Source organism: Python bivittatus, unplaced genomic scaffold, assembly GCF_059951505.1.
Source record: "Python bivittatus isolate LINGU-HERP-01145 unplaced genomic scaffold, Pbiv_v1 ctg000070_np1212, whole genome shotgun sequence".
NCBI classification, from domain to species: domain Eukaryota; kingdom Metazoa; phylum Chordata; class Lepidosauria; order Squamata; family Pythonidae; genus Python; species Python bivittatus.
In genome coordinates, this window is record NW_028277034.1 from 39,744,627 (window position 1) to 39,758,423 (window position 13,797).

The 13,797-nt window shown below is 37.7% G+C and overlaps 1 protein-coding gene across 1 annotated transcript in view; it reads left to right on the forward strand.

Annotated features, from left to right (window-relative positions):
* The window catches only part of LOC103051584 (sodium/hydrogen exchanger 9B2-like), a 22,784-nt gene continuing 8,987 nt past the window's right edge, over positions 1-13,797 (forward strand). Inside the window, exons 1-7 of the mRNA XM_088133018.1 lie at positions 1-141; positions 1,143-1,227; positions 2,995-3,124; positions 5,409-5,579; positions 8,188-8,330; positions 10,180-10,307; positions 10,917-11,092. Of these exons, the coding sequence (XP_087989144.1) occupies positions 1,153-1,227; positions 2,995-3,124; positions 5,409-5,579; positions 8,188-8,330; positions 10,180-10,307; positions 10,917-11,092 (823 nt within the window). The 5' untranslated portion in view covers positions 1-141; positions 1,143-1,152. The remainder of the gene's footprint in view (positions 142-1,142; positions 1,228-2,994; positions 3,125-5,408; positions 5,580-8,187; positions 8,331-10,179; positions 10,308-10,916; positions 11,093-13,797) is intronic.

Here is a 13,797-nt window from a genome sequence, read left to right on the forward strand (position 1 = left end):
CCGTGCCAAACAAGCCACGATGCGATTCAGCGAGATGAGTAAATCCAGTTCACCGCCACGCCATTTGTGAAGATGGAATTGGAAAACAACCCTATATTGTTTTGAACGTCCGGTGATAACATAATCAGCTTGCTTTTCTGGGTAGTGTGAACGCTCCCCCACCCCACCCCTCGCCAGATTTGCTTCTCCAAAGCCCACAGATCTATGCTGTCTGTCTCCATAATCCCCACCCGGCAGGACTGTTAATGCAAAGTTCATTTGCAGAGCTCTGAATTATGAAAGTCTGTCTTAAGCCAGGAACAAATTTAGGACAGGTGTAATTTGAGGAGTGGGAGTTTCCCTATCCCAAACTCTGAATACCAAATCCAGAGTGAATTCCGACAGGGTTGATTCTGTATGAACAAGGATTACCCTCTGCTTCCAATGATAAGCATGTTTACTGGGAGGAAGATAAAATATATAAGTATGGTTCTCTGATGTCATTGTGACGTCTGTGCCAAAATAAATGAGCACAAGGGTTCAGCTAGATAATGAAATCCTAAAGCTGATCATTCAGAAATAACTTGTCCTTCGTTTATTGAGGTTATTCTCAAGAAAATATTTTTAGGAATGTTAGTTTTGGTAAATTACAGCAGAAATCTTGATATAACCTTTTTTTTATTTTGAAGAAATGGCAAAGAATGTGAATTAAAGCAGACAATTACCTTGTAAAACCTGTACCCATATTGTTCAGATCTTCCTGCCTTGTCTGCTCTGATTCCTTGAGTATTGCATAAAAACAAAAGTTCCCTGTTTATTAAAAGGATGTTTTTGTTTCAGTGGTTCATACTAAAATTTTGTGCAGAACAGTTAAACAAAACCAAGTTCTATTGCTTGTAGGAATATTGTGCAACCCCTTTATAGCATTGGATGAACTCTGGCACCTACTCTTAGCTAATCATTTACAGGGTATCAGCGGTGGTGATTTTTTTCCAACTCAGGTTTTTTCTAAATTTAATCCATTGTCATTTGGGAAGTGCAAGTCTAAGCAAAGTAGTTTAAAACATCTTAATAATAAAAGTCCTGTTTTTTTTAAAGCAGATAGTTCAGATAACCTCCAAAAGTCCATTAATCAGAAAATACATTTTATTTTAAAAATTTAGATTGTGAACCATGTCAAAGAGGATACCTGTGGCAGACAAGGACAACCCATTATCTTCAAAGACAAATAAAGTTAATCCAATGCAGGTATTAGTAATAGCACTTTTATATTAATATTGATAGTTTAGGAATTAATAAGGAAATAAGACATATATCTTTCTTCTACATAGGATGGAATGGTAAAATCCAGAATGGTATTGTCATGTTTCCTTTCTTCATGATACAATTATGACGTGAAATTAGAGAAATGAAATGATCTTGCATCTAGATGTGCAATTTCTGTTAAGCCAAATAAGCAAAACTTCTAGTTAAGAAGACTAAACATTATTTTGGGGGATCCATGTGATTCAAGTAGAAGACAGTTCACGTACAACTTATTGTTTAAAGAGCACCTATCCTTTAGGTACAACACATTACATTATTTTTTTCATGTCAGTAATAGTGCTTATCTCAATGTTCAAGAGCTCAACATTTGTTTTTCTTTGGGAGAAGAATGCTTATGACTTTTTGCATATGTGAGTTTATTTACCAATAATCACATTGCGATGCGGGACAGTTTAATGCTTCAGCAGACAACCAAATCCTTCCTTCCTTTATTTTTGAGATTTATCCCTGCCAATCTGGGGGGACTTTAGGCACCTTAGAGTTATATTTTTTAAAGGTACAAAAGTAATAAATTAATAATAATAAATAATACATTACAATGGCAACCGGAATAAATTACAGGTTCTTTAATACCTGTTCTTTAAATTGACTAAGGTAGGTACCAGTGGCTCTGTAACTAATTCCCAAAGGCCCTCAAAAGGCCAGGTTTTTGCCAGCTTCCAGAAGACTATAATAGTGGGACCCATCCTTGCCTCAGAGCTAGCTATTCCATAGAAAGGAAACTCCCATGGAGAACACCTGCATGGGGCTTCCTTCTGCTGCACCTCCTGGTAAGTGCTATCTGTTTCTGCCCACTTGACCCTAATAAGTTCTATCTTACTATCAGGGTTGGGAGGGCAGAAACTACAGTATCTGGGAAAGGCAGTCCCTTAGCTATCCAGGGCCCAAGCCATATAGAGCTTTAAAGGTAGCGACCAACACTTTGAACTGCATTTGGAAACATACTGATAGCCAGCGCAGCTCTCACAGCAGCGGTATAATGAGACAATATTGTGACTGCCCAGTAAGCCAGTGGTTTGCTGCATTTTGGACCAGCTGTAGTTTCTAGGTGGTCTTCAAAGGCAGCCCCATGTAGCGTAAATTACAGTAAATTAAACCAGAGATGACAAAGGCATGAGTGACTGTCTTCAGAGCATCCTGTTCCAGCCCTTCCTGGCCATGGCTTCCACCTGCTTCTCAAGCAAGAGCCAAGAGTCAAAGAGGACTTCAAAGTTGCAAGCCTGCTTTTTCTCTCTGGGGAAGTACATCCTCCTTTAGAGGCAGAGTTAGTACAATCCTGGAATCAGTAGGCTTCTAAATTAACAGCCATTGCATCTTGCTTGGGTTGAAACTAAGCCTGTTTTCCCCATCAGAATTCTTATTGCATTCCCCATTGGTCCTGGGATGAAAATGTTCAGCTGACTATTATCATCATATTGATGATACCTTATCCTAAACTAACAAATGAGTTCTCCAACAGCATCATGCTGATGTTAAAGATACATTATTTGTTTTTGCTGTCTGCCATCCAGAGTCACATTGTTTGAGTTGGTGGCCCTATAACTCCATTAAATAAATATATAAAGCCCAACCTGCCAGCAATGACTCTGTAGAAGATGTACTGGCCACTTTGCAACAAACAACTGAAAATGTTATAGCAGTTTTTCTATGGAATGTAACTCTGTTGAGAGTGTTTCTTCATTTTGTCAGGAAGCTGGTGATTTGGATTCTGGTGAAGAGCAAGGAGAGAGATCTCTGGCTGAGGAAAAGATTCAAGGGGAACCGAGGCACTTGTGTGCTTGTCCTCCTCAAGGTATCATTGCCAAAGTAATAACAAATGGTACGTAAAACACAAAGGCAAAAATGGTTCAAAGAGCCCCTCATTAGTTTCCATTAGTTGCATTAATTTTAGAGGGTTTTTTTACTTGCCCCAAAAGTTCGTAAAAAATAGATGTTATACTTTAAAGAATGTTCATCTTATTTTCCATCATGAAACATGATTTCTATTTTTTGTTTTTACAAAAGAAAATGAATCAAATAATTCAAAAATAATTTGGATTATTTGGCTGTAACGCTGCTTAATCCTGTAATGCTTGAGATTTTATGTAGGCCAATGAAGGAATAATTGCTTGTTTAAAATTCCCTTTCGTCTGATGGAACCTTCTGAAAAATTACACTGGAAAAATGTAAGAGTACCCTAGAGAAATCCCAAGTTCATTCCAGAAGAAACAGGAGATGGAGGAGAATGGGGGAGGCAGGATTTGTCAGGACTGAAGCAGTGGAGAAAAAAATGAAATCACATTTCTCACTGGTTCAAAATTCTGTCTGGTTTTGGCTTTGCATGAACCAAGCCATTGCAAGCTGAAAACCATGGTTTACGGCTTAACATGTACACATCATAGCATAATAACAGAATCACAGCATAATATGATGTGCGAATCTGTATCATGTGAGTCTTCAGACTAGTGTTTTGTAGAAGAAGGTACTTAACATGTTGGAATGGTCAATATAGATTTATGTACCTTACTTATATGTGTTCACTATTAGCAAATAAATAAGAAATCTAATTATCCTAGGGTAGATTTTGCCACTTTGATAGCTTCCTGATGCATCATGATTACAACTCCTAGAAATTCTACAAAATATAGCCTCAACTTCTCTGAAGAGCAAAATGTTCAGGAAGCTTGTTCTACATTAACAATAGTTTCTAAGGCTGGATTCCCACACCACAGTAAGCCAAAACACATAGTTAATATTTACAGTGGCAGAATTCCCACATCATGGAGAGAGGGCACATTAAAAAAACATTGACATCATGACGTAAACTATCCAATTGACTTATGTACTTGCATTCAACTCTGGGATGCAAGCGTAAAAGGACTACGTTTGTGCTGTGAGGTTGTGACTTACATTTTGTCATTTTTTTCATTATCACAATTTGTACTAACACCTAGGGTAAAAACTCTTATAGTCCTGACTGAATTATCTGAGTCTGGGAAAGGTGCACTATTAAACTAAAATGATTATATGATTCAAGGGATTACCTTGCCTCCCAAGAGGTGGATTGATTCCTGCTATAGTTTCCTATCTTGTGAGTCCAGGCAAATGTTCCCTTTCCTTTTGTAATAATTATAAAAAGTAAGTTAGGGATATGCAACATTTTCAGTTTCAGAATAATTATCAAACTTTATGACATTAAAAAACCCTCACAATTAGTCTTTTTAAATGCATGTTGTTGATAAATCAATTTGATATATAAATTTTAAAGATTGAATGGAATAAGGAATTGGAGATCCCCCTTTGGCTAAACAATGGAAAATTGTCTTAATGTCTAGCAAAGATTTCAGTAGATCTTTGACTACATCTTATTCAATAAAAGTATTTCAGACCCACTGAACTTCATTGCACTTGTGCAGAAAAGGAATGAGTAAATAATTTAGTTCAAGATATAATAATTCATACATGTTTTTGCAATCTTCTAAAATTGTAATATTTGGGAAGAAGTCACTATGTACTTTAATCTGACTTTGAGATATATTTTAATATTTTTGGTTTATAGTCATATTCTGAATTAAAAAATTACCTCACAGATATTGGCAGCTGGACAACAGAAATGGATTCCCTGCACTCTTCATATTGCTAAGAGATTATTATTCAAGATTGGAAATATAAATTTATGGTCTCCATTACTCAGAGGAATAAAGATCTGATATTACTTGTGACTCCTTCACACATTGCTTATAATAATATAATAAAATACGGTAATCCTTAGAAACTCTTTTGTAAAGCACTATCTTTACATATATATATATATGCATGAGATGCCCTTACATACTTTTCTTTTTCTTTTTTTATCTTCCTTCCCCCCCCTCCCGTTTGTTCTATTCAAATAAATTCTCCCTCCCCATAAACAACCCGCCCTCCAAACAGCATTTGGAGAACATTGTAAGTGAAGTAAAGGCAGAATGATGTGTAACAACATTACAAATGGTATAAAAATATGAATAGTACAATAACAAATTTTGTTTCCAGTATCCTACAAATTATCTTTCTCTTTCTGAATACTGATGTGGTTCATACTTAACATTTCTTTCCTCTTCCACCACCTCTCATTCTTTTCCTAGTGGCAATAGCAGTGCTGGTCTGGGGCCTGACTTGGACTCTTACAGGCAAAGAGAGTCTGCCTGGTGGAAGCATCTTTGGAATTGTATTCCTCTATTTTTCTTCGGTACTTGGTGGCAAAATTATGCAACTAATTAAAATACCAGGACTGCCTCCTCTCCCTCGCCTTCTTGGTAAGCATCATATTATCAAACAGCATGCCAACTTCATTATCATTAGGTAGGCCTGGTTTGTTAATGCTTGATACTAATATTTTGAATTATTAAACATTACTTTAAAATACTAAAGCAGTATTAAGCATTGTTATAAAAGTTTCCCTTGTGGATTACTCATGTACTCATCCTGTCAGAAGACCATCTATGAGGAGCAGTGGGGGAAATTGCTCTGGACTCCACCGCTTGAAAGGTACTATCCAAAGTATGGTTCAGTATTTTTCATTGAAGGGAGGGAAAGTAATGTGTTGAAGGACAGCTCAAGAAACAGATGGGGTTTCCTCGTGCATTTCATTGACTTCAACAGACAACAGTAAGAAAAAGGTCACATTGACAAAGGATAGAATGGGAAAAAGGGGTGGGACTCTAATGAACATTTTGTCTATAGTCTTAATAAAGCCATGCCTATGGCTATTTTGAAACATTCAAACAAAAACATTCTTTCTTAATATTTTTATTCATCACACCTTTATTTTTTATTTTTATTCATTTCTACTCATTTTTTTCATGATTGTATATGCCACATGTTTTAATTTTAACTATTTCTCATTTATTTTAACTTAACCAAGTGTAGATGTTTTGCATGTCTTCCCTATGGCTAAAATTATAGGCTGGCTGATTGTTCATTTCTTCCTTTTGACTAAAGCACAAAAAAAGAGAGGCGGGGTGGGGTGGATAAAACATTGTGTCTTCTCTGTTGGTGAAAGAAAAGACACCAGACTCAGGAGTAGGCTTTTCAGCTGCTTGCCTCACTAAAATTTCTAGAAGAACTAACTCCAGTGAATCTGCAAGAATGATACCATATGCAGCCACCCCAGGATAACTGAGTTACAGAAAAGAACATAGGCATGCTTAATCACTCAAATTTCCCAGTAGCCAAATACACTACAGAAAAAACCTTAAATATAACTGGGAATGGTTGATAAAGTTAACATGAAACCATTTTGACTGAATCTGTTGCGAAGCATATGACTGGCTCGTGCTCCGTAACAATTTTAACATTATTAAAGTTCCTGACATTAACTTATTTGCTAGTGAATAATGCAGGACTGTTAGGTTTCAGCAAGATGATACTGCATGCTAATTATAACCTTATGTGTATTACTGTCACGCTTTCTTTGGTATAGCCAAGATGGTAGCACATTTAAATTCAGCTGAATGCATGTGCTTCTAAAGTATCCTTAATTGCAATTAATGACATTTAAAGTGTTGAATTTAAACTGAACAGGTTCCTTTAATTTTAGATATTAAAGTCACAAGTTTCATAGAATAACATGCTTTGTTTTATTTCCAGTACGATGGATTTTTGAGAATGCATATGTGTATATACAAGTTTGCTTTCTACTAGCTGCAATGGGAAGAAGCAATTCTGGTGGATTTTTTTTTTTTTTGTCTGTTTGCTTTTTTCATCTCATTTAATGCTTATTAAATAAATCTGAGCTCTGTGAATCAGGGGAATTTTAATTAATCCTGTCCGTATTATATAGAATAGTAGGGGGGAAAAGACAGCTTTTGTTAGTTTTTCTATCTATATGTCAGGGAGCATAGTAATAAAAAAAAATCCTTTTTCCCATTGAAAATGAGCATCTCACCTAATAGCAACAGTATTTTTTTCTTTGAAGATTAGCAGTTATATGGTAAAAACAGCATAATTTTCCTTCCCTCACATACCGCTGGCATCTATGTCTAATAACCAAGCAGTGGGATCTCCAGGAGCATCTGTCAAACTGTTTAACAGTGTTGAGCCATTGCAACACAAGTGCTAGCCCCTTTGTATCTGCATCATGACCTTGCACACATTTCCAAAAGAGTCAGTACTGTTTTAGTCATACTGATGAAAGCAAGCTGGCCTGTGGAGTCACCATCTTAGGCCCTCAAGGCCAGAGCTGCAGACACCCATGCATCCAAGGGATTTAAATTAGGGATATGGGTTTGCGAAGGAAGAATTTGTCCTGTCTCCTATTGCCATGGCATCCATCCGAATCTTATCCCTAAAAAGATGTTGAGAGTCATGGATAGATTCTGTCTTCTGCAATTCGTTCTTGGGTGTAATGAGTACATAGTTCCAAACAAGCTGGACTGTGGAGTCGCCATCTTAGGCCCTCAAGGCCAGTTGCTGTGACCATCTGTAGAGGGAGGGGGACCTTAATAACATCAGGCTTTTCTAATGTATTTGCCTGAGGGGGAGGGGGATGTAATTAGCTCAGCTGCTGCCTACTAGGCCAAGTATCACTAAGATGAGTTTTGCTTGATTATTGTTTCACACCAGCATGTGAGAGGGTGCAACATCAGTTTTAGAATGGGGTCTCCCAAAGGCTAAGAAAAAGGGCTCCGGCTTTATCTTTGAATCTGAACATTGATTCGTTTTATTGATTTGCTGCATTTATTTTTCCTGCAATGACATGCTTTATTCATTAATTCTCCATCTCTCTCCCTCTCTCTGTTAAACTTTTGTAAAAGATGTTTATTTGTGTAAGGAAGGAACGTAAGGCATCACTGTCAGATTTTATGCAGGGTCTTTCAAATGTTCTAAAAGAGTTAATCAGGTGGTTGTCACTATTCCATTTAGGTATGTTGCTTGCTGGATTTCTCATCAGAAATATTGAATACATCAGTAAGGTGATCTTAATCAAAGTGGAGTGGGGATCTATACTCAGAAATATTGCCCTCTCGATTATTTTGTCTCTTGCTGGTCTTGGCCTTGACGCAAAGGTGGAGTATCAAAGGCTTCTTAAGAAATTCAAAATCCTCTATTACAGAAGCAAAACACCATGAGAACCTGTAATGTGTAGTGTATGACTCCATTTTTTACTTTCAGTTATAAAGGGCACCAGTGTGGGGAGAAGTGATTCTTACTGGGAAGAGAATATGAAGGAAGAGGAGGCTTAGTACTTCCTAGTGTGATTAGCATTAATTTTCCAGCTAATCTTCCTTGGTTCTCAGGGTAACCCAGGGGGAATTTCTCTCCTACCTGCTATTCCTGTGGAGGTGTGGGGAAAGATAAGTTCCCATCATGCTTATAAATACTTAAAATTGAAATTGAAAAATAGCTAGACCAGGGAAATGTGTATATGTGTGTTTGCATGTTATTTACATACCTAAACATACACATTTAGAAACAGTCATTAGGGTGTATTGAAGTGTACCATCAACTAATTAATTTCCCATCCCAACCACCTCAAATTTTTAAAAAGAAGAAAATGCTTCCACTAACAGTAGTGTGCTATTTCCCTATTTTTAACTGACTTGCCTGGAAGCCTTTGAAAGGGCCTTGCAAAACATGGAGAATGGACAGAATGCCTCCCTGCTTGAAATAATGCTGAAAATAGTCCCTGCCCATTATGGGGAGGATTTTTATTGTTACCAGCGAACACCCAAGACAAAGACAAAGGCTCCCTCAGAGTCAAGCCCAACTGGGTGGCTTCCACAAAAATGAGGGGTTTTGGCCACATTACAGCAATAGTTTGCTGTTGCATCTTCCAGAAGATACCTAAGGCTCGAGGCAGTGTTTGGACTTGGGCTTGAAATGCACTTAAGCTCCATGCTATGTTGATGAATGACATGAGCATTTCTACCCTGCAGTGTCCTTTTTAATGTTTCCACCAGTCTTAATTAAGAATGAAAATAGGCACATACCATTTGTTGGAATAATAATACACTTATCACATTTGGTCCATTTTATGTGTGAGGAAAAAATGTACTTTTTAAATCTTGTGACAAATTGGAAAAACTCATCCATCATGTCTCTTGTATGACCAGCTGAGGAAAAGATAACAATGGCAACTATCTATTTATTAATATCAGTGCCAAAAGATCTTCATCTTGAATCCCTGAAGTCATTTTGCTCCTGTTGGTTTGTGAGGCTATTAAGATGAATGATGAACATATATAAAATAATAATTTAAATTATTATAATTTGGAAAGCTGTTAATTTGGAAACATTTATTCTATCTCTGGAATTCAGCAGAGGAGAAGCAGACAGCTGTATTTCTATATTAGGTGGGAGGACCAGTTTTTCTGAAACACTTTTTTATAATGAGCAAGAGGAGAATTAGCATGCTTCACTCACTTGCCTGTATGCAAATGTCATATCAATTTATTCATTTATATATAGGCCTTATAAGCTACTCCAGTCAAACAAATATTTAAATATAAAGCTGCTTATGCAATTTGCTGCTAGAATTAATGTTTATGATGCAATTAAGAAATTGTAAGGAAAATATCTATCTGTCCACCCAAAATGATGAAGCCCATTTTTTTACCTCAAAACTCAACAAGCATTTATTTATTTATTTATTTATTTATTTATTTATTTATTTTTCAAATTTGTCACCGCCCATCTCACTGCGGAGTGACTCTGTGCGGTTTTATGGCCATGTTGGTTTCTAAATCATGGTTTGTGGCTTAGTGCAAGGGGGTTATTTGAGAAATTGTGGATTTAACCCAGAAAACATGGTTTATTGCAAGTGTGAACTCAGCCTATATATTAGCAAATCTCAGAATATTTTTTCCTGGTACTAAAGATATATAATATTAATTGTACAATATTTTTGTTTTTCAGGCTCTGACTAAGTTAAAAGGGGTCTGTTTCAGACTAACCTTCGGACCCTGCATCACTGAAGCTTGTTCAGCAGCAGTCATATCTCACTTTCTAATGCACTTCCCATGGGAATGGGGGTTTATGTTAGGGTAAGAGGTAACCCTGCTTCTTTTTGTGCCGGGTATTTCTTTTCCTTTTTACTATATGTACCTCTTCTTATCTTCCATTCATAAATACCGTTGGTGTAAACCAGAGCCCTGGACTTGCACAGCTTCCTTGTTAACACCCAAAGCCACTTTAGTGTTGGGAAGAAACAGGCAAAGAATGCCCACTTGCTTGTACTGATTCATCTGGAAATGTTGGTTTTTCTACAATCTTACGCCCCATTTTCCTCAGTCTCCCCCCCCCCCCCAGTTCTGTTGGGCTACAACTCCCTTACTCCCCAGCCAGTACAAGTTGGGAAAGGCCCATCATAACTATTTGGGGTCATACCAATGCTTGGAATGTTCACAGAATATTTAGGGAATAGTACAGTTGTGATAGGAAACCATACCTACCTCATTTTTGTTTGCTTGTTTGTTTTTCCAACATAAAGTAAAAATAAAACATTCTAAAGTGTTGGGGGGAAGAAAGTGACCTTTCTATCAATACATTCTTTAATCATTCATATTCTGCTGCCTCCTACAAACCTTGGCAGATTTAACAATGGCTGTGTATTACTTCTTTATCTGATGAGGCCTGATAGCATATGCTTTCAGATTTGTTCTAGGTGCGGTATCTCCAGCTGTTGTGGTCCTTTCCATGCTGATGTTACAGAAACAAGGTTATGGTGTAGACCAAGGAATTCCAACTTTGCTGATAGCTGCTGCCAGTATGGATGATATCGTAGCCATCACAGGCTTTAACACTTTCTTGGGCATGGCTTTTTCCACAGGTAATATTGCTACCCTATAGAATGGATGAAGCAGAACATGCACCCAATGGGAGGTGGGGGGTGAATTATTAAAAGTCAACATTGGCAGTGAGATTTATTTATAGCATCTGTTTTTCTTAGGAGAAGGCAAAACCATGAAGACCTAGATAAGATTATCTAGATAAAATAAATTGGTAGAATCAGTACTGAAAACCTTAGTATTACTTTTTTTGTACTGTGGTGATGTTTAGCTATAACCAAAGATGTAACAAATCAGAAATGCAAATAATCATATACACATAATTCAGTGGTGCAGCTTGTGAACCACATGAAGCCCCACAACCTTTTTTTTTTTTTGCAGTCCCTGGAGCCCTCAAATTTTGATGGCATAATTTTTTCAGGATTGGTTTATGAAAATTAGAAAACAAAATGGCCTCTTGTATATTTAACTGACTTATCTTTTCTATACACACACCCATAATGGCTGAACTCTGCTATGATAGATTCAGGAATCTACAGTCTGTCCCCAAATGTAGTTGCAGATGTAAGCTTTTGTAGCTTGATGTTACTGGTTTTCTGTTTGTCCACCCCATTTGTTTTTGTTGAGTGTTTTATTGTAAATAAATGTTTACTGTAAATAGTGTTTATTGTAAATAGATAAAGTTTAGGCTCAAGAAATTATGCATGTTCTTTTAAAAATTTAGGTCAGTGTCTGGCATTTCAAAATACTCAAGGCATTCACTGCTGCTTCCTGAACCTTTCTGTCATAGTATGAGTTTTCTGATGCTTTGTTTCAGCGAAATAAGTTGTCATTTGCAATGAAACTTCAAATAATGGGAGTCATATAATTAAAATAGATTAATATATATGAAATCATTGGCTTTAAAAACAAATAATTTGGCCATTACCTGCTAGAGTATGGTAAGAACATACTGTAGAAATACAACATAAGAATAGCCTTGCTGAATTAGGTAAGGACCAATTTTGTTTCTCACAGCAGATGCCTCTCAGATTCACTTGAATGTAGCCTTAGGCAAGACTGATTTATATGGAGCTGCCCCTATAGTATCTGCTAATACTTTGCTGAAACCAAGCCCTGCAAAGCATTTAGCACGATTTTCTTGTAAAAAATGGATAGATGGAATTGGTGCCCAGAAACTGAGAAAGTATTGTAAGGTAAAGTGCTACCCACCCACCCATTTATTAGTTGGCAGAAACTATGCCAGCATAAAATTCTCTGATCTCACAGGAGATGTGCATTCTGTATCTATTGTCTCTGTTTTGTTTTGTTGCTAAAGGGTGATGTTTTGGTTTTGCATGTGCAGGGCATATTGAGCAAAACGGTCCATGAAATGCTCAGGCTTTGCTGCCTCCTGCTTTCTGGATATCACTAGCCAAGAGAAGCCCATATATTAATTGGGAGGAAAGGATAGGGCATAGATGGGGCTGGGGAGATGGTGAGTTTTCACAGGTGACTGACTGACTTCTCCTTTTTAACTGCGTGTGCCAATGCAGGATAGTGTCCATATGTCCAAAGATGGGGGGGCGGGGGGGAGCTGTATTATAAAACAGGAACGCTGGCTCTTGCAAAACCCAGCAGCCCCACCATGACCAAATGGGAGAGTCATCTCCCTTAAAACCTGACAGGACTTCTCCTGCTTTGCTGTGCCATTGATCAGCTGTATAGCAGGCTCATTTTGACAGTGGTTTTAGCTGTCATTCAGATTTTCAAATCTGAAAGTTCACTAAGCCTACACTCAGAAGAAGATCATGGAACAGGTAATCAACAGCTGGGAACTCTGCCATAAAGCAGGAGAGCTGACTCCCACACTTTACCAGGCACTTCCCCCAGCTCCTAATCAAATGTTCAGCAGCACTGCAGGGAATTCCCCATATTACAGTGCTGGCAGTTCTGCCCAACTCTTTCCACCTGGGGGGAAAAACCAATGGTAGCAGAAGAAAGTATCTGAGACCTGAGGACATGGGCCATGGCTGTACCAGTTGGACTGAACAGAAGATGCCAGGCTGCCCCTCCCACATGGGCTGAGGATGACATGAAGGCAATAAAATGGGAACATGGCACAGTCCAAAAGGTTGCCAGGGCATGAAACAAGTGGGGAAAGGCCTTAATAGAGAAATATTCCTTAAGCCACATTAGTTTGGAACTTTAAAAAAGAGAGATCTGCATTTCTTCAAGTCTATGCCTTTCGAGTCCTCTGATGCCAATTGTTTTACCTTTCTGTTGTGCATCTGGTTTTCAGGATGCAGAAATGCTGATTAGAGGCAATCCTGCCTTATCTTCTGGAGTTGTACTTTGATTTCTTGCCGCAACATTGTTTATGTACAGGCAATCCCTGGGTTAAGAACATCTGACTTATGGACGACTCATACTTACAAATGGGCTGCCTGTTATTAAAAATGGTGGAAGCGTCCTCCTTCCTTGAGTCAACAAACCCCTAAAGTCACACAATGTTTTCATGAACCACTGAAACCACGTGTTTTTAATATACAGCCTGTTTTCAGCAGTTCATGAAAACATCATGCAACCTCAGTGGTTCATTGGCTCGAGGAAGGAGAATGCAGTCCGCCATTTTAGTAACAGACAGCCCATTTGTAAAAGACAGGCTTAGGAATGGAACTGATTCTTAATCTGGAGACTACCTGTGTTTGTTTTTCTAATTTATATGGCCACCCATCTCAAATGCATGAAAAAATATTTTTCCTAG